This window comes from Sparus aurata, chromosome 8 (genome assembly GCF_900880675.1).
Source record: "Sparus aurata chromosome 8, fSpaAur1.1, whole genome shotgun sequence".
NCBI lineage: Eukaryota > Metazoa > Chordata > Actinopteri > Spariformes > Sparidae > Sparus > Sparus aurata.
Window position 1 is genome coordinate 5667952 of NC_044194.1, and position 20726 is coordinate 5688677.

Consider the following 20726-nt stretch of genomic DNA (forward strand, 5'->3'; position numbering starts at 1 on the left):
TCTATTTTGTATCTACTTTGTACCCTATCTAAATCTTTTTTAGTATTTTTTTAAGTCTTGTTCTTATTGTATGTCTGTCTAACTGCTACTGTAACAAGTGAATTTCCTCAATGTGGGATGAATATAAGTCTAAAGTCTAAGAATGCAATCAAAAAAAATAACTAACTAACTATAAAGTCATCAAATAAATGTATTTGAGCAAAAAATACAATATTTGCCTCTTAGTGTAAACACTGTACCGAGACTCACGTGTACTGTCAACTGTGACGTCAGATAAACGTGTACTGTCTCTTTAAGAGTCGCGCTCGTCAGAGTGCGCTCGGCCATTTCCGTCCGCAGCCAGCCGGCGGTGTCCATCAACAACCGAGACTTCAAATCACACATTACCTCCCACTTTTTGATAGGGTAGGTCTTAAATCACCTGTAAATGCAAAAATAAGACACTGTAGTTAAGAGGTTTGAATAGGGAACTCGTGTATATTGCTCCACACTTGGTGTATTTTTAATATAAAGTTCGAAGGAGCTTTTTAGTTGACGTTAGCTAAATTTAGCTGCAACGAGGCTAGCGAACACGCTACACTGGAGCTAATGTTACGAGCTAGCGTTGTTTGTTCACTAAGAACAGCGTTACGGGCCAGTCACACATTATTGACAGTGCATTCATCTAAAATATGTGTATCTACGTTTATGCAGTATGTATATTTTACGTGAGGCACAGAAGAAGAGCTCTGTTTGGTGCCCTGTTTTCTTCTTTGTTTACAAATGTAGCGTTAGCATAGTCTGCAGCCTGCTGCTGCTGGCTAGCTAGCAAATGTTACTTAGTCTTTACCCTTTGTCAGCTCACAGTGAAAGTCATTCACAGCATGTGGTTCATTAAAGCTGTGATATAGTTTCAAATGTCACTCGCAGGTTGTAAGACGATGTTGCTTGCTCGATTCCTCTCCTCTCTGAAGGCATTACTGCTGCACATAGACAAGAGCACATGCTTAAGATCATTTTCCTTTTCTGCTCAAGGACTCAGGAATAACACCAACTTGTCATTCCACAAAAGTTGACACAACATTTCTCCTTCATCACCTGCCCTTTAAGCAGTAAGTAGATTAGCTTGCATGTCAATGCACTTCATGACATACAGACATAACGTTACTGCACAGTGCAGAGTAGACCTCACACTGTACTCTGCACTGTGCAGTATGTCTGCACAAAGGTCACTTCTGGTCAATTTCCTTAACACCCATATTTATTATCTGTATTTAAAATCTACCTCTAACAAAAAATTGCTGTTAATTTTGCACTATATCATGTAAATATCTATATATGTCTATTTATTTCTTCCCTTTTTAATTTTATTGCTTATTTTTGCTATTGTTTCTGTTCTTGTAATATGTTTCTGTTTTTGTAATATTCTGTCGCTGCTGTGACAAACAAATGTCCCCGTCTGCAGGACATTAAAGGATTTCGGATTCAGATTAATAGCAAAATGTATACAGAAGTAAAATCTAGGTTCTGTTATCTAAATGATATCTGCAACTGTTGTCTTCTGAGGATCATTTCAGAGAAAAGCTGTCAGAGACTTTTGTTCTGCCGATCTTCTGATGGTCAGCCATGGATGACGAGGACAGCCAGGATGAGCTGATCAACCGCAACACAGCCCACAGCAAAGGGAAAAGGGCGGCACTGTGGGCCATCTCAGGTAGCTTTTTCAGCAAGTTGGTTATGTATCATGAGCTGATGATCAAGTACAATATCAGAAATACCTCAAAGCTTTAAAAACTTCATGCATTTATATCTATTTTCTTTTCTTTTGTGTGTTTTTTTAAAAGATGATTCCGATAATGCTGAAGAGGAGTCTGAGGAGGGAGAATCTGACAGTGGTCAGGAAGAAGAGGAGGAGCACGTAGATGGAGAGGATAATGAGGAGGAGGAGGATGAGGAGGAAGAAGAAGAGGAGGATGGTAGGAGGCCTGTCATGGTGTTCTGCTTTTTGTTTGTTTGTGTTTATTACTAGATTATCATATAATTATCTTTGCTCAAGTTGATTTTCTGATTAAGATTTATATAATAACAAAAAACACTAGTCCTACTTTATTATCTCCTGATTCATTCAGCCTACACACAACTTTTATAACTTGGCGAGCATTTGTTTTCTGTACAGTTGAAAGAGGAATAATAAGCTTCTGTGGTTCACTGTTGACTTATCAGATGAGGAAGAGGAGGAAGATGCTAAGGCCGAGGGTGGAGCTTTCGGGGGGACCTCTGCGGACTTTGAAGGGATGAGCTCGGATGAGGACGCAGACAAGTGTCCCATCTGCCTCAACTCATTCAACAGCCAGCCTGTCGCAACACCAGAGAGCTGTGAGCACTACTTCTGCCTCGACTGCATCCTTGAATGGGCCAAGGTGGGTTTAACATCATGTCGTCTCAGCCAAAGAAGAGAACACCTTATGTCCTGATTATTAGTAGACAGGTGAAACCCGACGAGATATTTCATAGTATATTTCATAGTTATAGTTTTGATGATTATTAGTATACAGGTGAAACCCGAAAAATTAGAATATCGTGCAAAAGTTCATGTATTTCACTAATTCAACTTACAAGATGAAACGTATATATCATATAGACTCATTACATACAAAGTGAGATATTTCATAGTATATTTCATAGTTATAGTTTTGATGATTATTAGAAAATTAGAATATTGTGAAAATGTTCAATATTGTAGGGTCAAAGTTTCACACTCTAATCAGCTAATTAATCCAAAACACCTGCAAAGGGTTCCTGAGCCTTTAGATGGTCTCTCAGTCTGGTTCGGTAGAGTTCACAATCATGGGGAAGGCTGCTGACCTGACAGTTGTGCAGAAAACCATCATTGAGCCTACCTCAAAAGGTAATTGCAAAAGAAGTTGGATGTTCTCAAATTGCTGTCTCAATGCACATTAATAGAAAGTTAAGTGGAAGGGAAAGTGTGGAAGAAAAAGGTGCACAAGCAGCAGCGATGACCGCAGCCTGAAGAGGATTGTCAGGAAAACGCCTTTCAAAAGTGAGGGAGCTTCACAAGGAGTGGACTGAGGCTGGAGTTACTGCATCAAGAGCCACCACACACAGAGGGATCCTGGACATGGGCTTCAAATGTCGTATTCCTCTTGTCAAGTTGCTCCTGAACAACAAACAATGTCAGAAGCGACTTACCTGGGCTAAAGGGAGAAAAATTAACTGGTCTGTTGCTCAGTGGTGCAAAGTCCTCTTTTCTGATGAGAGCAAATTTTGCATCTCATTTGGAAACCAAGGTCCCAGAGTCTGGAGGCACACAATCCAAGATGCTTGAAGTCCAGTGTGAAGTTTCCACAGTCTGTGTTGATTTGGGGAGCCATGTCATCTGCTGGTGTTGGTCCACTCTGCTTTATTAAGTCCAGAGTCTGTCTGAAGGCCGTTATTGAAGCATCCTGGTCTTCCATAACACCTCAGCAGTGCCACAGGCTGATAGCATCCATGCCACGCTGCGTTGAGGCAGTAATTCATGCATATACTTGTCAGAGGGCTGACATTTTTATATTTAAAATCCTTTTTTAATTGATTTCATGTAATATTTTAATTTTCTGAGATTTGGCTTGAAATATGTCAATTTGCATGTAATGAGTCTATATAATATGTTAGTTTCACCTTTTTAAGTTGAATTAATGAAATAAGTGAACTTTTGCGCGATATTCAAATTTTTCGAGTTTCACCTGTATGTGAGAAGCTGAATGGCTAACTTCCTATGTTTTTTTTGTTGTTTTTTTCTCCACTACTTAGAATGCGAACTCGTGTCCTGTAGACCGGATTGCCTTCAACAGCATATACCTAAGGAAATGTTTTGGAGGCAAAGTGAAGAAAATGGTGAGTGTTCTCAGTCTTTGGTAGCAAAACTTAATAACATAAATGTATCACTTTTTATATGTGATTGATTGATTAAGTAATCGCTCATGTGAGATTTATGTGATTGCCTCTTCATTTAGATCACAGTGCAAAAGCCTGTGAAGGAAGGTCAAGAGGAAAGAGTAGATTTGGACCTGGAGCAGACCAACTGTGAGGTGTGTGGTGGCAGTGACCGTGAGGACCGCCTCTTGCTCTGTGATGGCTGTGATGCTGGGTGAGATAGATATTATTCTACTACATGACACTTTCTTATGCCAGAGAAAAACAGGAGGCGGAAGAGCCACAAATGATCTATTTGCATGTCAACTGTAGCCTGGCTGTTCACAACATAAGCACAGTTTGTCCTCGCTGCTCATATAGAAAATAGAACAGATGCCAAACAGTCACGGCTGGTTGCGATGAACAACCTATTTGGTTAGCATGACTGCCAGAGGGCTTGGCAACGCTTCCGCCTCCAGTGTGTTCCTGCTATTAGTGCGCAGAATATCAGTTTTTGCTTTTTTACAGACTTCACACCTGATCCTGATTTCTTATCTTTACAGAAATGTGTTGTTATTTACTCCACAGGTATCACATGGAGTGTCTCACACCTCCTCTTGACGCTGTTCCTGTAGAGGAATGGTTCTGCCCTGAGTGTGAAGCCAGCAACCGTCACTTAAGTAAGCCGTCACCTTAATTTGCCTTGTTGAGTTCATACATGCTCAAACAACGTTTTGGACTTTGTAGTCCTCACTCTGCACTGTGCAATACAACTATACATAACTCATTTCTCATTTTTAGTTTGCACTATCTGGTCAATTTTATAATACCCATATTTATTATTTGTAAATAACAGTTCACTGCCACACTGTTTATAATCACATGTTAGATTTGTACAATATTATGTTCTGTGTATATATACGAGTCTATTCTATTTCTTACCTTTTTATTATATTTATTTTTTACCATTGTTATTTTTTATAACACTATACATATCCTTTGTCTGCTGTGGCAAACAAATTTCCCCATTTGTGGGACAATAGAGGAATTCTGACTAATTACAAAACATTTTGCTCTTTTGCAGACAACAGTGTATTTTCTATTCCATTCCTAATCTGAATAATTAATCTTTTATTATACAGTATTTTACATATTTAAGTGAACTGCTGACGATTGCTCTGGTTGACACTTTCTTCTATTTTCTTTCCTGAATGGCTCTGTATGCATGTAGCTCACCTATTATTTAAAGATAAACACATTCATAGAAAAACTTCTTATTCATGTGTAGCTTTGGTCATTATGGTGCTTAAGCATCTTCTATCAAGTCATACGCTTATATCTTCTTGACTCAGGGGGTTCAGCTGAAGAAATCAGTGACACAGAGAGCCTACCTTCTACTGCCCGTCCTGCCACCAGTCGCTCTCAGGCCCACGCTGCAGGTCCCACCAGAGCCATCGCCCGCACTCAGCAGAGCGAGAGGGTTCGGGCTAATGTCAACCGACATCGCATCACACAGGCACGCACATCGCAGGTTTGGCATGAGGCGTGATGCTTCAGTCTTGGCTTATTTTCTAACTCACTCCCACAGCTCATATGTGAGGCTGGATTTTACAGAACTGTCTTGATGTTGAACAATGTTTGTGGTTGTGCTGAAGAGATTAACTGACTCACTAAGTTGTGTATTTGGATGACGTACTGGAGTGCTACTGACAGCAGAAATGATGGCATGTTTTTTTGACTATTGTTGGATTTGATTGTTAATTGAAATGTGTGTTTTGAGGAGCGATGCATGTGTTTGAGATGTGTGCTCAGACAGTAAGGATTTGTGAAAGCGAACCAGTGGAGTGATGCAAACCTTTTCTCACTAGTTGGCTCCCACATATATGATTCAGTCCACTTGGCTTGATGAGACTATCAATGCTGTGGTGGCTGGGCTCAACACGTCTGTGTATATACGAGACTTCACACCTCGTGTCCCATCAACCCGCAGGCGAAGGTCTGGTAAGTAAACACAGACATCAAAACACATAACCGTTTTAAGATAGGGTTAACATAATCACTAGCACACATGAATGGATGTAGCTGAAGGAAAAGCATAGGACAGCAATAAAAAAAATGGGCCATATTTTAATGACAGATAACTCTTCTGATTGAACAGGGAAGCGCAGAAAGGTCAGAAGATCTGCTGGGGGTACAAAGGGAAAAGTAGCTAGTACAGGAGTCAGGAGGAGGAGACGGAAAGCGAGGAGGACTAAATCCAAAAGAAAGCTGGTGAGTGTCATCAACATCACTCTTGAGATTTAAGTGATTTGGTTTTAAATCTTTCACTAGACGATCTAACATTTTAATGTCAATACATGAATATTTAATTGCTTGTGTCGACATGAGAAGCTTTTCTCTCCTCATAAACCCCATACCTATGTTTTTACACCTCTAGTTGATGAAGAAGACCACTCCTCGAGGCCGTATTGCTAATAATCTCGGAATCGTAAAGGACAAGAAGAGCTCTTCACTTCCTACAGTGTACCGACCGTCGGAGCACACGCTAAGTGGCATGCGTGCTGACATAGGTGCTGCATCCTTGTCTATCTACGGAGATCCATTCGACCTGGATCCCTTCGATGATCAGTACGTAGAATAAAGTTCATACTTTTGTACAGACTTGAGATATTTGTTGTTTCTGATATCGTACAATGGACTGGATAGATATTGGGTCCTACTGGTCCCAACTCCTTGGCAGAATAACTTTGCGGCAAGCTATTTGTCTTGTTATCTGATGATATAAATGATTTGAAGCAGCTGATTTCTTTCACATATGTACACTGTGTGCTTTGCTTTGATGGTTCACAGCATGGCTGTATCATGAAAATGGTTTTTTGTAATCAAACAACAAGAGTCCGTTTAAAAATCCACTTTACAGACAAATGTATTGTTCTGGTGAGCATTAACATAATCATTAATATGTGGCATTTACTATAATCTAACTATACAGTACATGTGTGGCTAGTGTTAATGTTTCACTGTGTATACGTCTTTTCATATATCTGAACATATTGTGTTTTATGATTGATCTAATCAGGGAGGAGGAAGAGCAGCAGGCCCGCGTTACATCGCTGCTGGAGGCCAAGAGAAGAGGGATCTCTCGCTCTGCTCTTCGCTCTCACCAGCCTGTAGCTCGACCCTTCACTGCAAGCCTTTCAAGGTAATATCCGCTTTTCGTTGCTGGGTATGCGGTTGGTTCTCCAGAGTAGGTTATCATTTGGATCTCATCCATATTTATAGTTTACTTAGTGACATGCTTTTTGATTCTGCAAATCATTCTCTAAAATGAACTAGTGTTTACGACAGCAGAGTGTAAGAACACAGTTCTGAAACGTCATCGGTTGTAGTTGTAGATGTGTCAGCAATTGTGAATATTTAACTTTTTTACGATGTTGGAGAGAACCATTATTTGTGACAAATTAAATGCCTAAATCTGCTGAAAATAGAGGTGGTCTTTGAAACTGATGAGCAGTTTAAAAATACTGAATAGTTCAACAGCAGCTCCAAAATTTTCCTACATTTTTATTGTGAGATGTGTCTCAGTCTTTGCGATCAAGATGGTGACTATATGTTTGTTGTGCTTTACCAGGAGGGGGCTGGATGTCCCCCAGTCGGGGGGTGTTGTGGAGGCGGCTCCTGTGCCTGACCTGCTGGGCAGCATCTTATCGGGACAGAGCATGCTCCTGATGGACAGCTCTGATGTCGTTATCAATCGAGATGGTTCCCTCAAAGCTACAAAGCCAAGTAAGTGTGTGTGGTACAGACAAAAGAGCATGGACTCCTTTGTATTAAGTCCACCTGTTTAATATCAAATGACTTCAAATGAACTTCAACGTAATGTTAAACAAAGTGTGTGTCCAGCTGGTGAACATCAAACTGTAAACTGGCAGTGAGTCGTTCTTCACTCATTCTCGGCTGATTGTGACTAACCGAGGATGTTCCTGTCATGATTTTCCATTTCTTGTTTTTTTTCCCCAGCACTCTAGCAAAGTAAAACAAAAGAAGGAAGACAGCCTCATCCACTCTTTATGTGTTAATACTTTTCTTTTTTACGTTACAGTAATGCCGTCTGCATCAAAGCCTGGTTGCAGCAGTAGCAGTAGCTCAGTAGATGCCTGCACCCAGATCGACCCAATGATGTCACCCACCGAAAGAGACAACTCTCTGTCTCCACACTATCACGGAGACCTTCCAGGATCCTCCCATAGCTCCACGAACAGACCTTTATCCCAGAGCTCTTCTCGCCTGCCCCCCCACATGCCCTCCTCAGCCAGCCACATCCGACCATCTCCCCATTCGGATTTACCACCCAGAGGTCATCCTAGTTTGCATCCACATAGTTCAGTCAGACCCCCCCACCCTCCCAGTCACAGGGGGACCAATGGAGTTGGCGTCCTCAGCTCGCCCTCGTCCATCGACCTCACCACTCACTCCAGCTCCAAGAGCAAGGGAATATCCTCGTCACAATCTAAAAAAGCACCTTTAAAGCCCATGTGGGAAGGCGTGTCAGTTCTTCCAAGGATACCAAAAATAAAAAGGGACAGCAGTGGTAACACAAATGATGACAGTTATAGCAGCAGCAGGGGAAGTAGCAGTAATTCTACCACCAGTAGTAATGGTTATGGCATGCCAGAAACTGGCATGAACAGTCTTGCTGGAGACAAGGGAAGGCAGCAAAGTGTAGACCAGCAGAAAGGCAGGGCAGACGGTCGGGGCCAAAGGTCGAGGCCTGATGGAGCAAGCTCGTCATCAACCTTCTCCAACTCATTCTCCTCTTCTTCCTCCTCCGCTGGCTCACCTGGCAGCCACCCTCGTTATTCCTCATCTTCCTCATCCACATCGTCTGTGAGTTTTCGCATTAACTCCAGTGGGAACGCCTGGAATTCAAGGCGGCTGAGCGTCTCATCACCCTCTGCCAGTGGAGGCAGTGCGCGGGACCCCTGGAGAGAAAAGGAAGATGAAGCAAAAAAGAGACAGCTGTGCAGGGATAAACAGATGCTCCTGGCATCACGTACAATGGGCAGTAAGGAACAAGACAGTAATAATATTTACGATCCCTTTAATCCCACTTTGTCAGACTCGAGCAGCTCAGACGTTGAAGCTGAGAGCACGAGCCTGGATGCTAGACCCCAACACACCACACACGAGGGGAAGGCTTTAGTGCAAAGAAAGCAGGGCCTGGCTCGTGTTAAAACTGAAACACAGGTGACCGAGATCTCAGACGATGAACCAAGCAGTTCGAGTGCTCAGGAAACAATATCACAGGAGGTCAAGTGTTCAGAGAAATGTGTCAAGGTTGAAAAAGAATCACGACTGGGAGACACCGAGACCAAGAAACAAACAGAATTAAAAAGCACTAAAGTTAAGAAAGAGTCAGAGTTGGATGACGCAGGGGACGCTGAACGGTTTGATGACACTCCAGACGCTACACTACCTGTTCATCACCTTGTAAAGACCGAGAGAGAGACTCTAGAAGAGGAGAGTGATGGAGGCCCCAGCAGTGCTCCTTCAAACTGTAAGAACAATTCCTCCTCATCCAGCTCTGTCTCCGCCAAGAAGACCGTGAAGACAGAAACTAAATCGGATTCCAAATCCTGTTCCAAGTCCCCCTCAAGAGATTTAGGCCATAAGAAAAAAGTCTTCCAAACTTCGAAGGAGCGACGCTCTAGCAGTCCGGATACAGACAGAGGCAGAAAGGGAGACCATCATGCCTCAGGTCAGGGAGGCCGGCAGAAAGAAAAGAAAGTGGACAGAGAGAGGAGTTCAAGGCGGTCCAGGTCCAGAGAGAGGAGAAGGAGAGCACGCTCAACCTCAGAAAGCTCGAAGTCCAATTCACCTGACAGGAACCGCAGAAAGAAACGGCGGTCCAGATCACGATCCAAAGACAGGAGGCGATCAAGGTAAATGCAATTGTCTAATATTCCCGGTATCACTTATTTGGTAATCATCCGTTTTGACATTTTGACCTTTTTATTGAAGTTCTGTTCAGTTAAGATTCTTTTTTCTGTCATCACTGATTTCAGGTCTGGTTCCAGTTCGAGCAGCAGGGAGCATTCACAGAGGAACAAGGATAAACAAAGGAGCCACGAGAGAAGTGATGGCAGAGAGAGAGACTCTGACAGAAGGCGGGTCTCAAAGGACAAGAGACGTGGTCGATCTCGCTCAAAATCTCAGTCAAAGTCACGTTCCAGATCCAGATCTGGATCCCGATCCAGAGCTAGGTCAAAAGACCTCAAACGTGGTCGGTCTTGCTCAAAATCACAGTCGAAATCACGGTCCAGATCCAGGGATAGAAGAAAAGACCGCACACGACCGCAACAATCACCTCCCGCCGCCAGAGACAAGGTGAGGGATCGGTCAAAAGACAAGAGGAGGCACAGGTCAAGATCCAGCTCGAGAGAGAGACGGCAAGAGGAAGGATCATCATCCAGGAGTTCACAGAAAACCTCTGGCTCATCTGTTTCATCCTCGAAAGACACCAAACGGTTACAGGACAAGAAAAAAGAGAAGGACATCTCTCGAAGCTCCATCAAAGAGGAGAAAGTTGTTTCTGTGATTAAACAGGAGACTCCGTCCTTTCCCATCGCCTCTAAAATTGAAAAAGAATGCAAAGACAGCCAGGCCACAACAGCAGGAAAGGTGAAAGAGATCAAGGTTGAAAAAGAAATTAAGAAAGGAAAACAACCATCTTTTGATATGTTTGTAGATTCACCTATCACTAAACCAATTAAGAAAGAAGAAAGTGACGTCCCTGCTTCAGTGGTAGACAAAAGCGCAGATAAGGAAGGAATTAAAGATCATCCCATCAAGACGGAGCCTTGTATGAGTATCAAGACAGAGAATTGCAAATATATCAAGACTGAGACTTCTAAAAGTATCAAGACGGAGCCTTGTCAAATGCCCATAATTAAAACTGAGCCAAGTTCCCCAGAAGTGTCTCTGTCACCTTCTGTCACCTCATTTTCTACACTGACAACATCTGTTACAGAAAACAGCCTGGAGGACACAGAGTCTCAGGCTCAGCCAGTGTCAGTAGCCTCACCTGAACAACCAAACACTGTTGGGTTAACTGTCCCTGTGAAGCAGGAAGTTCACATACTCTCAGACTCTGATGATGATTTTAATGTTGATATGATGCTAGACAACCTGGACTATGTGAAGTCTGAGCACACAGAGGGAATCGCCACATCTGTCAAACAGGAGAAGGTTGTAGATGAGGAGAAAAATGAACCAACTGTAGCTGGAACAAAATCCAAGACCCCGGTGAAGAGAGTTACCTGGAATATCCAGGAGCCTGAGGGGCCTCAACCAGAGAAATCAGCAAGCAGTAAGTGTTTCTGCTAAATGGCTCTACACCAGTTTTAGCTGGCTGCTCACAAAACTTCAATAGATGGTGGTCACAGATGTTTTACTGTCAAATGTTTTCTGAATTCTTTCAGAGCTGGCTCTGTATAAGTTGAGGCTGAAGCAGGAAGGAGCTCGCCGACCGTCTTCAGCCGCCCAGACATCGAGTCAGGTACAACAGAGTCCTTCGTCACTGCAGAGATGACCTAACATTGCCAGCATCAAGTATTTGTAGAGGAGCATCAAATGTTCAATGTGATGAAACGGCCAGAGGGTGGCAGCGTTTATCTAAAAGAAGCTCTTGTTTTGCATTGATAAGTCACGTGACTGAAACAGAAACTGATTCTGAAGCATTTTCAGGCTAAATGAAAGTAAAGCTGTACCTGGGAAATGAAAGCTGTTGTCTGCATATCTAATGTCATCACATATTCCACTACATCCCTCATATTATAGACATGTAATATGCAAGTCTGTATAAGACACATAACACCCCTTTAATACTTAATAGGTGATGATGCTTTTTTACTTTTGATGTTAGTTTTTCCTGTAATGTTTTCGATTTAGTTTAATCTTTTAATTGTAATTAACAGGATGCCACTGGAGCTGTCTGCGACCCTTCCAAAAAAGGAGCTGGTGGCTCGCTCAGTCGCTCCTCCACATCTGATGGTGCACTTCCTGACGATTTATTAACCACTGGACAAGCAGAGGGAGAGGATGGGGATTTGTCAAGGAAAGACAAAGTAAGTCTGGCTTTTGGATGTTTAAGCTATGAACTAAATATCTCAAATAGTCTCACTCTTTTGTCATGAGTTTTTAATGATGTCTATCTTCTTTCAGCAGTACTTGAAGAAGCTCCACATGCAGGAGAGAGCTATAGAGGAGGTGAAGCTAGCCATCAAGCCTTTCTACCAGAAAAGAGACATCAACAAGGATGAATACAAAGAGATTCTACGCAAAGCCGTCCAGAAGGTGGGTTAAAACATTTGCTAAGATCAGGGTTTCTGCGGGCTCTTAAAGTCTTAAAAGTCTCAAATTTGACAAGCTCAATTTTAGACCTTAAAAAGGCTTAAATGCGTCCATATTTTGCATATAGGTCTTGAATTACATTTAGTAAGGTCTTAAATTTGTACGTTCATTTAGACTTCTGTTGTCGCCTTTTTTTGTTGTTTTTTTTGGAGGAAATGTGTTGGTTAGTTTTTCACAGTTAGTTCCGTGTTGTACTTCTTTCTGAAGTAACCAGGAACATAAGTGGCATTTTGCCAACAGCCTGCTTGGAATTTATCACCGCAGACTTCGCCAGTTCTGGAAAGACTTGGACAACGGAATCTGCTACAACTACGGGAAAGTGTAAATTTAGCAAGTGTTGGCTTTAACAACCAGCATTCAGTAGGTCAAAAGCCAAACCTCATAATGAGTAATTAATCAGTGTGGAAGCTCTGAAAGAGGACCCTCAACTTGAGCACACTCGGTGTGAAAGCGCTGGTGTCACACACAAAATTGGAAAAACACCAGTTAGCTTCTAAAAGTCACACGATCACACAGTTTTGTACGCCTTTGTCACCAGTTCCCAGTCCAAGTTCATCCAGTTCTGCTCGACCCGAACTCTGCACCGCCTCTACCGTCTCACATTCAAGCGACATTCAAACCATCTTCGGCTCAACTCTGACGTTGAAAGCGGAGGTGCTTTGGATTTTGAACACGGTTACTAAACATTTTGGCAACAGATTTGGATGTAAAAAGTTTTTAAAGTAATTCTGGGGCCGCACTTTTCCTTACTTTTTCGTATTTTGTGTAGGTCTTAAATTTAGTTCAAAATGGTCTTAAAAAGTCTTTTAATTTGATGTGTTCAAACCTGCAGAAACCCTGCAAGATACTGAAAGTTCACCCAAACTCGTACTGAAAGCATCTCTCACACTCTCCATAAATATGATTTTATTTCTTGTGTTCCTCATTGTCAGGTTTGCCACAGCAAGAGCGGAGAGATCAACCCAGTGAAGGTCGGCAATCTGGTCAAGGCATATGTGGACAAATACAAACATGCTCGGAAACACAAGAAAGGGGAGGACTCAGGAAAAGCACCGGACGCTCAGACGGAGGGCATGAGCACCTCCGACAGCCCATGAGGAGGCCAAAGGCAAGGACAGCCACTCCCGTTGCAAACACTTGTTCACATGTTAGGTTACAACATATTTAACTTAGCATCCTACTGCTGGATATGATCTCAAACTCTCTCGACATAATTGTTTGATTTGCTCACAGCTTCAAAGTGGAACATTTTTCTGATCCCGAGCTTTCTATCTTAACTTGAACAATGAGGATACACCTTTTTTTTGGTGATCACTCGAACATCGCCTTTTTGGTGTCTCGTGTTTGGACTGTCACTGCCAAGATCCGGTTGTTTTTCGCGTAGTGCAGCTCAGAAACTTAACAGGAGACGGCGAGGTTGTGCCTTAAGGAGGCAAATCTCAAAAGACCCTTCCATGGAGTGATAAATCAGGTAGGTTTCTCCACAGACATATCACTGGGAGGCTGCAGCATGGGCTTTGAGTTTTTGATGATTTTTGTTTTGTTATGTGGGAGGGAGGGGGTATTTATCAGTGGAAGGACTCATTATGTTTGCTGAGAGGTGGTGTCAAAGTATGCAGAGAATGCATATTAAACGCACTTGTCATGTTAAGGAAAGACACTGTTATGCAATTTTTGTAGAAGATTTATCAGTGAACACTTTTAGATTTGGTTGTAAATAATATAGATTTGATATATCCACTTATATGTTCCTTTCATCTGTGTTGCCTGTTCTGAATGACTGACTGATAAATGTTCTAGTTTGTAGAGTTGATTTTGTTTATGTTTTGTATTTGAAAAAAGCCCGTAATCTGTTAACCTGTCTTCCACACCTCTAATATCCGTGTCTAATGGGCTAAATGTAGACCAGTGTTCACTACATGTGAGGATCAGTAGTCTTGAAACGAACAAAGGAGTCACTCTTCTCAAAACACAGCCTCTTATATTTGGGCGTACTTGTTTTCTTCTGTTCACAGCGTTATCGATTTTTTTTTTTTTTTTCAACCACATGACTTAAATGTAGAACAAAAAAACAGGTTTTAGAGAACAAGGGAATATTTTGTTTTCGTGCCAAATGCGTAAAAATAATAATTACAATAAACAACAACAAAAGAAAAGCACCATTATCCTGAATAAGAGAGATTTGATTTGTTTTTGGGCATTCTGTTTTTTTTTAAGTATTAGAGACTATGATGCCACAGTTAAGAATTATATTTTGGAGTGAAAAGCATTAATACGGCCTGACTGGCCGAATTACAGCCTGTATTATCTTGAAAAAATGTCAATGTCTACGTGGTGTTGAACATTTTAACTTTTTGTTTTTGTATTCCATGTTTCTTCATATATATATATATATTAATGGTCCAGTGTGTAGGGTTTAGTGGCATCTTGCGTTGACTGTAACCATTAACCTCAAGCTAGCATCCAAGCATGTTAGAGAAACTTTGCGGCCATGAACAATTTTTAAAAAGATGCAAAAAGCCCTCTCCAGAGCCAGCGCTTGGTTTGTCCATTCTAGGCTACTGTAGAAACACGGCGCTCTCCGCTCATCCTAAAGTAATAAAAAACACGATGATTCTCAGTTTCAGGTGATGGTACACTAATGAAATCACAGTTATGAATATCTTTTCCCCATAGATTCCCATAAATCCCACACACACAGGACCTCTTTTTAAGATCATTTTATCATAATTTGATGGTTTTGTGAGATCAATTTATTATGGAAAAAGTAAAGGAACATCTCGAGTCGCAGCATTTCCGAGGTAGGTTTGATAGAATAAGCACATAACCTTTTAATCGGGAACATCGACAGAATTTCTTCAGTGATTTAGACTGAAACGACGTCTGCGGTACTTAATTGCATTGCTGTCTTTAACAGAAATGTCCGTGAGAGAAACTGGTTCAGCTTGTTCACCATTTTGTTCTCTATTAGTCGTATTTGTTTGCTCACTGTTAAAACTGATCAGCAGGGCAGGGTGGTTGGACTTGCCTCGTTCCTCGGCGTCACGTTTAATTCGGCTCTGGAGTGGCAGGATCTCGAACAAAAAAAACAGGTGCTCATGTTTTATCTGAATGTAATTTTTGCTTTTTTTTTCTGCATCTACTTGATCAAACACGACAGGGTGTTTCTGAGAGAAAACACTGATGACAATAAATCACTGATGATAAATGAGATTTGGTCATATTCTGTCCTATCTTCATGTTTCGGTTAGAAGATATAATAATGGCTGTTGCTACATGAATTTTGTCTGCCTGTGATCACCGTTGAGTCAATCTGCAAACAGCCTCTGTAGTCATTTGTTTTTCTTTTCAGGAACAATGTTTTAATAATAAAAAAAGAACTCTGTCTTTATTTCTTTGTGGGTTATCATGGTTGAACCTGAAGCTTCTGTGTAATGGCTCTGCTGCTCCTCCAGGAACTTAAGAGTCCAAAGTCTAATTTGCCTAAAAGCTTGAGCTTGATGCGGCTGCGAGAAAGCATCAGACTGTGTAACACTTCCCAGCATTCATGAGTCAAACATTAACGCACTCATTCGAGGCTGAACGATTTATTCGGAATTCAGTTGGGTTGAGTATGAAAAGTGCAAGACGAACAGCAAATAATTACAAAGGTTAACAAAAGTGAAGTGCAAAACGATCCTCCATGGCCGTTTATATACATATAAGTGCCTTCGTTAGCTGTGTGTCACAATTAAAAAAACTTAAACACATACAGTAGTCAACTTTATCTTTAGCTCTATTTAACATAAATGTGATCAAAAAAGCTTTTCAGGGTTGAATGGATTAACCATCATGTAAGGCATCATTTGTTTACACAAATCAGCAAAATCAAACACTTCATTAAGACAGAATTTAACGTTTACAGTACTCGTAGAAAAGTTTGTGCTAAGGCAAGTAAATACAGAAATGTAACAGTCCACAAGTGAAGTGAGTCGGCTCTGAATGTAGTGATAAAAATGTCAGTTTTTTTTTGCCTACGGTGTGTGATTTGTGTGATGATAAAGTGAAGCGGAGACGATGCAGAGCAGGAGGGTGAAGGTACAGTCGATCGTGGCACATTAGTGAGTTGTGTTTTTTTAACTAAGCTTTATCTAAGAGCAGGATGTGGTGTATCGTGTGGTCCCCCATAGGTAGTTTTAAAAAGTCGCAGTTGGGGGCGAGTGCAAGATCATATTTCAGCTCTGAGGTAGGAAAGGTGCAGCAGCCCGTGCCGGGTCGAGGTCCCCGGTTGGCAGACCCAAGACGGAGTTAATGAGATCAAACAGGCTGTTGTGCGACATCTGTAGGCTGACGTTGGAGCTGTGAAGAGATGAAGCTCCCTCCATTTGGGCCGCCTCGTGTAATTGTCGACAGATCAGAGGGACCACCTGCCGGGGAAAAGAGACGGACATTTTTTACAGCACTTGTAGCTGTAACTCAAACACTGCATGTGGTCTTTGAGGTGAAGCTCTGGAAAAAAAAAAGAAATGGGAAAGAGTGTTTTACCTTGACTACGATAAGCTTCTTCTCCAAAGCTTTCCCATCAGGAAATTTCTCCCCGAAGCACATGTTGATGGTGTATCTCGGAGAGCTGCCGTTGTTGTCTTTAAACTGTTTCAGTTCTGAACACAGATACGGGTGGAGACTTTAATCTCACAGTTCAAACGGGCTTCAAATAAAAGAAATGAGTGATTTAAAAGAAACAAAGAGATTCACACCTACCATTCACATACTTCTCAAAGTTGAGGAGCTCCACCATGGTGTTCTGGGGAAGCTTTCGCGGGTCTGGGTGAGCCACGGTTGGGTCGCTGGTGCTGGCGAACACATGGCACCTGTCCTGCCTGCAGGCGTAGATGCCAGTCTCCCGCACCTCCAGGAGAAGACCCTTCTGGATGCTGTTCAGGATGCGGTTGGTGAAATCGATCTGGTGTAAAGAAGGTTGAGATTAGAAAGACTTGGACATAAATCAGTGCCGCGCTGAGGATGTACAGCGGTATAATGACGGTACCTGTTTGTGGTCCAGCAGAGTTTCGGTGGAGGGGAAGCAGATGTGATGGGCCTCGGGCTCAGAAGCCTCTTGGAGGTAGTGGAGCTGCAGACGAGCGGTGTTGTACGTGACCTTCAGCATCTCCCTCTTCCTGTAGTGGATGGAGATCTCCAGGTCCAATGGCTGCAGAGGCGAACTGAGGACTGGTGGAAGATTTGCTGTGAAAAAAACAAAACAAAAACATATTAAATATGACGTATTTACATATAATTAATTAGAACATTTCCCATTTAATTTAGCTGAACATACCCTCATAGTAAGCCGGCTGTAATGGTATCAGCTGGGGGTGGATCTCAGCTGCTACAGGATAGCTCCCCAGGACATCTTGATTGTGTTGAACATAGCTCTCTGCCCAGGGTTGCTCCTCTATTAAGAGCAATTAAAAAAAGCAGATTAAAACTACATTCAACCTTCCTTATACGCCATGTTAACTCATAAACGGGTGGAGAGAATTTGATTAATTTATATGACTTCCTTTGCACAAGGCTACCTTACCTAACGGGTGGTTCCCGAGATCCAAGGCCATGAAATTGTTGAGCAGATTGTGCTGGTTGGAGGTAAAAAGACGGTGTCAACAACAAGGAAATAAAAGGAAGTGAAGTGAAGTGAAGAGAGAAGTGAAAGAGCGCTCTAGGCAATATTTTACCTCAGCTCCCGAGGGGATGCACTCTGTAGGAGAGCAGTAGATATCTTGAGTCATGTCGGACTCTTCCTGGGAATCTTGTGTCGGCACACTTTCGTAGTTGTCTGGAAGACAAAGAAAAACACACCCACTTACATTTGCATTCAAACTCTTAATTACACGGCGGAAGGCTCGGATGTTAGGCTACACTTACAGCCGGTGTTGATGATCTCATAGATTTTATGAGGGTCGTCGGAATTCCTGGAGTTATCCTGGACCATCTTGAAGCGCACGGAGAGGTTGTTGAGAGCGCACCGGAAGTTGGTTTTCCACCTGGCCTTGTCGGTGGGGAACTCGCTGATTTTACCGCTCGCCACTGCCCATGCCTGTCAGCCACACAAGGAGAAGTTTAAATATGATGACAGCTGCTGAAAACACAGACATTTATATACAGGAAATGTTTTACTCCACTACATTTATCTGGCAGCGGAGGTTACTAGTTACTTTACAGATGATGATGTCATGTTTAGCTACACTAGGATCAATCAACTATTAATCACATACACTATGCTCAATAGTGACTTGCACAGCTGTTTAAAAGTAATATGACTTGTGCTTTCATTGTTTCATTAAAAGGCACGGTAAGTCATTTCTGCCCCTAGGCGTCTTTCAGTCAGAACACAATAAAGGACATAAGCAGCGTGGGATCATGGGAGTTGTTGTTTTCATTGTTAAAACAACCACCCCTGCTCATTAAAATCGATCTGTCGTGACTCAGGCAGAAATGTGCTTGGATGAGGAAATGTTTTGAAGGTTCATTAACAACACGCTTAGTCACATTCCCCCACTTCCTGCCTTACTTGCTGACTCGCCTTGGAGTTACAGCAACAGACGGACAAAACAAACTCACTGCTACCTTGAACAAAACGACTGATTTCTCTTCGATGGAAGTTGATGGGAACATTTCTGATAATGTACTTAAAGGGCGACTCCACCAACTTGACAGATTAAAGTGTGTCTACAGGTCTTGTGGAGTACTGCAACATGTTTGAAGAAAGTAGTACGAAGCCTTTTGTGGCTTCAGAGGAAGCTGCATGAAATTTGATAACATTTCCTTCAGTGATGTCACTCAGTGGCTGAGATGCATTGTGGGTAATGTAGGCATATTTCGAAAAGGAAGAGGAACGCATGGAATGCAAAAAGACGACGTCTCTGGTTCTGCTGTGTCGATTTCGATAATTTGTTTTTAAACTTTAGGAGCACAATGCTGGACCAGTGGACTACTATTCAAAACCCATCGCCTACATTACCCACGATGCAACTCTGCCACTGAGTGACATCACTGGAGGAAATGTATCAGATTACATGCAGCGTCTTCTGGAGCCACAAAAGGCTTTATACTACTCCCCCCCCCAAACATATGAAGTAGTACTCCCCTTGACCTGTGAACACCAAAGTAACCTTCAAGTTGACAAAATAAACAACAAAGATGTGCTTGTTTTTAGATATCTTCATGCAGAATTGTTACATATTATATCTTTGACTGGAGAAGTGTTTCTCTGAGCCTGGCACCACTGTGGCGTTGCTACTTTGACTCAGCGAAAGTGGAAGTGGCAGCGCGGGTTCTGCTATAATTGGCCTTGGCGACACCTGGCAGACATCAGCGCTCTTACAGTAATATCATAAAACAATCACACATGAATCTTCATTGTCGTGTTTTACTGTAACTGCCACTGAGGAATGTGCTTGCCTGACTATTACTCTTACAACTTTTGCAAACACAGTGGTATTACTGAGTCAGACACATGTCAACACAGCCATCAAACATTTTTTTTCTAATCAGATAACAGCAGTATCGCTGTGACGAATTTAATTGAGCCCTTTGGACCTACCCGGAATATTTTACTGTCCTCGTCGTTGCAGTCCTTTCTTGAGTTGTGCTTCCAGGGGACTCTGAACTTGTTTTGGTCCACATAGCGCAGGCCGGTGTACTGGCCCGTCTCCACCTGCTCTATGAGCCAGCTGGCAAACTGGGGCTTGGGAGGGCTGAGAAAGGGACACATGTCAGGTCAGGGTTGTGGAGGAAAGACAGAGAGGAAGCGAGACAAAGCTCCATGACCACAATCACAAAAAGCATCGGACATAATAGCTGCTATGGTGAAAGTGGGTCAGACTACACAGTGAAGGGTTTGTTCCTGCATACACATTCAGAGAGATTTAAAACACCCATGTAAACACAACACTGCAGCATGCAAACTTTACTGGCCGTGTCAGCTTAACACAGGATTTAAATACAAACAAAACAAAGACATGAGGATTATCCCCTTAAATATAAATAGGCTGTGTTTCTTCTTACCTTTGCATGTCTCAGACAATGTGATACTCTTTGAGGAGCAGCAATTCTGACTCCTCAGAAAACCTTGACTGCTTTTATGGAAGCCGGCCCAGTGACATCATGCTGAAGGTTTGGATGTCTCCTCCCCTGCTGAACTAGACGGAGGGAGGGAGGGAGGGAGGTGGGGGGAGGTGGGGCATCTCCTGGAGGCAATTCCGACGAATGGGTGGGTTTGATTCACGGAGATGGATCGGGACATTTCCTCATCACATCACACAGGGTTAGAAAAATAGCACTCCGGCTGCTCGCGGTCAGCAAATGGAAGACACCCTCCTGCGGACCGGAAGTGAGAGCAGGGTGGAAATTCTCATCCCGGGGAAATGATCCAGAGAAAGTGA

General features: G+C 42.5%; 2 protein-coding genes across 4 annotated transcripts; one reads left to right on the forward strand and one right to left on the reverse strand.

Moving 5' to 3' along the window:
• The first annotated feature begins 303 nt into the window (after window positions 1-303).
• phrf1 (PHD and ring finger domains 1) lies at window positions 304-15519 on the forward strand. 3 transcript variants are annotated; one of them, XM_030426161.1, is made up of 20 exons: window positions 304-405; window positions 1015-1091; window positions 1546-1693; window positions 1824-1955; window positions 2203-2399; window positions 3793-3876; window positions 3996-4129; window positions 4483-4574; window positions 5247-5425; window positions 5763-5895; window positions 6053-6165; window positions 6332-6522; window positions 6974-7096; window positions 7526-7680; window positions 7997-9836; window positions 9960-11263; window positions 11376-11452; window positions 11871-12020; window positions 12118-12249; window positions 13239-15519. In XM_030426161.1, the coding sequence occupies exons 3-20, from the start codon at window positions 1606-1608 to the stop codon at window positions 13401-13403; spliced, it is 5289 nt and encodes a 1762-aa protein (XP_030282021.1). In that variant the 5' UTR covers window positions 304-405; window positions 1015-1091; window positions 1546-1605; the 3' UTR covers window positions 13404-15519. The 3 variants fall into 3 exon arrangements, with proteins under 3 accessions (XP_030282021.1, XP_030282023.1, XP_030282022.1); XM_030426163.1 differs by having other exon boundaries at window positions 12121-12249; XM_030426162.1 differs by lacking the exon at window positions 304-405 and having other exon boundaries at window positions 996-1091.
• Window positions 15520-15877: 358 nt separating this feature from the next.
• irf7 (interferon regulatory factor 7) lies at window positions 15878-20504 on the reverse strand. Its single transcript, XM_030424699.1, has 10 exons — window positions 20350-20504; window positions 19886-20039; window positions 18208-18379; window positions 18018-18118; window positions 17867-17918; window positions 17621-17737; window positions 17333-17529; window positions 17047-17248; window positions 16831-16946; window positions 15878-16712 (listed from the first exon to the last, which is right to left on the reverse strand). Exons 1-10 carry the CDS (start codon window positions 20355-20357, stop codon window positions 16521-16523), a joined length of 1311 nt encoding a protein of 436 aa, XP_030280559.1. The 5' UTR covers window positions 20358-20504; the 3' UTR covers window positions 15878-16520.
• Between the last annotated feature and the right edge of the window lie 222 nt (window positions 20505-20726).

Excerpts from the sequence above, each read along its gene's own strand:
- irf7 (XM_030424699.1), bottom strand. Across the intron at positions 17,530-17,620 it reads ACAGCCGGCTTACTATGAGG|CAAATCTTCCACCAGTCCTC; the intron begins GTATGTTCAGCT and ends TTTTTTTCACAG. Across the intron at positions 16,713-16,830 it reads AGAAGCTTATCGTAGTCAAG|GTGGTCCCTCTGATCTGTCG; the intron begins GTAAAACACTCT and ends TTTCCCCGGCAG.
- phrf1 (XM_030426161.1), top strand. The coding sequence starts at position 1,606 with ATGGATGACGAGGACAGCCAGGATGAGCTGATCAACCGCAACACAGCC. Across the intron at positions 7,097-7,525 it reads TTCACTGCAAGCCTTTCAAG|GAGGGGGCTGGATGTCCCCC; the intron begins GTAATATCCGCT and ends GTGCTTTACCAG. Across the intron at positions 7,681-7,996 it reads CCTCAAAGCTACAAAGCCAA|TAATGCCGTCTGCATCAAAG; the intron begins GTAAGTGTGTGT and ends TTTACGTTACAG.